At 35.8% G+C, this 1,095-nt stretch overlaps 1 protein-coding gene across 1 annotated transcript in view; it reads right to left on the minus strand.

Moving 5' to 3' along the window:
* Window positions 1-352: 352 nt before the first annotated feature.
* Window positions 353-1,095, minus strand: part of LRFN5 (leucine rich repeat and fibronectin type III domain containing 5) — a 525,826-nt gene continuing 525,083 nt past the window's right edge. The window contains exon 8 of the mRNA XM_069082202.1: window positions 353-768. Coding sequence (XP_068938303.1) covers window positions 751-768 — 18 coding nt within the window. The 3' untranslated portion in view covers window positions 353-750. The remainder of the gene's footprint in view (window positions 769-1,095) is intronic.

A 1,095-nucleotide genomic window follows, 5' to 3' on the forward strand; every position in this document is an offset into this window, starting at 1 on the left:
AAATATCTTGAAACCATTTAAGTCTCCTTGATGTGGGTTCTCTTAAATAGAAATCTTTATTCTTTACCAATATATAATAATTTTTGCATGCCTACCTTGATGATTCCTGAAGTTTCAACTTTTGTGAAGAGATTTCTTCTCAGTCTCTTTCCTGCATGTGATTTCTTTGAGGCTGCTATAATAGTAGTAGTGTTTCCTCACACAACAGGCTTTATTTTAGTCATAGATGAAGTAGTTTTATTTCTACACAGTAATTTACACTTCAAATGGTGTCACTACAATATATAAATGTAAGGTAGCATTTTTCATTCTCATCATAGTTATTTTCATATTTATATATAATAAGAACTCTTCGATAAATCAATCAACATGTAAGTTCTGTTAGAGTAAAACATTTATTTCTTAAAGTGATATAAGGTGTTATTCAGGTTCTACAATCTGTTAATTCATGGTTGGCAATGCATAACATGAATTAGTACAGAAATTGTTGCTAATGTAGACTTGTTGTATTTCTTTATTATTTAAAAAAAATTGAACAGAAAAGACATTTGAGCTTAAACGGGGATGAATATAGTCTGATGGAGCCAATGTCTGCTGATGTCAGACCTCTTGCTTTTGGTTCAAGTGGAAAGTTTCTTCAAAGACATCAGTTGAATAATAGTTGATCTTTGTGGCTTGAAATAATTTTCTATTTTATCCAGTAAAAATATCAATGACTTTTTTCAGGAGACAGAGGTGAGATGGTGTTCTTCATATTAGGTCCAGCCTCTAGAAAAAGAGAGGATGGAGGGGAGAGAAAAAGAATGAGAGAGGGAGAAAGACAGAGAGAGAAAGAGAGAGAGAGAGAGAGAGAGAGAGAGAGAGAGAGAGAGAGAGAGAGAGAGAGAGAGACAGAGAGAGAGAGAGACAGAGAGAGAGAGAGAGAGAGAGAGAGAGAGAGAGAGAGAGACAGAGAGACAGAGAGACAGAGACAGAGAGACAGAGACAGAGAGAGACAAAGACAGAGACAGAGAGACAGAGACAGAGAGAGAGACAGAGACAGAGAGAAAGAGAGAGAGACAGAGATAGAGACAGAAGGAAAGGAGGACGAAAAAG

Source organism: Petaurus breviceps, unplaced genomic scaffold (genome assembly GCF_028583685.1).
Source record: "Petaurus breviceps papuanus isolate PSGF00001 unplaced genomic scaffold, PetGlider_PUasm1.0 164, whole genome shotgun sequence".
In the NCBI taxonomy this organism is placed as follows: Eukaryota; Metazoa; Chordata; class Mammalia; order Diprotodontia; family Petauridae; genus Petaurus; species Petaurus breviceps.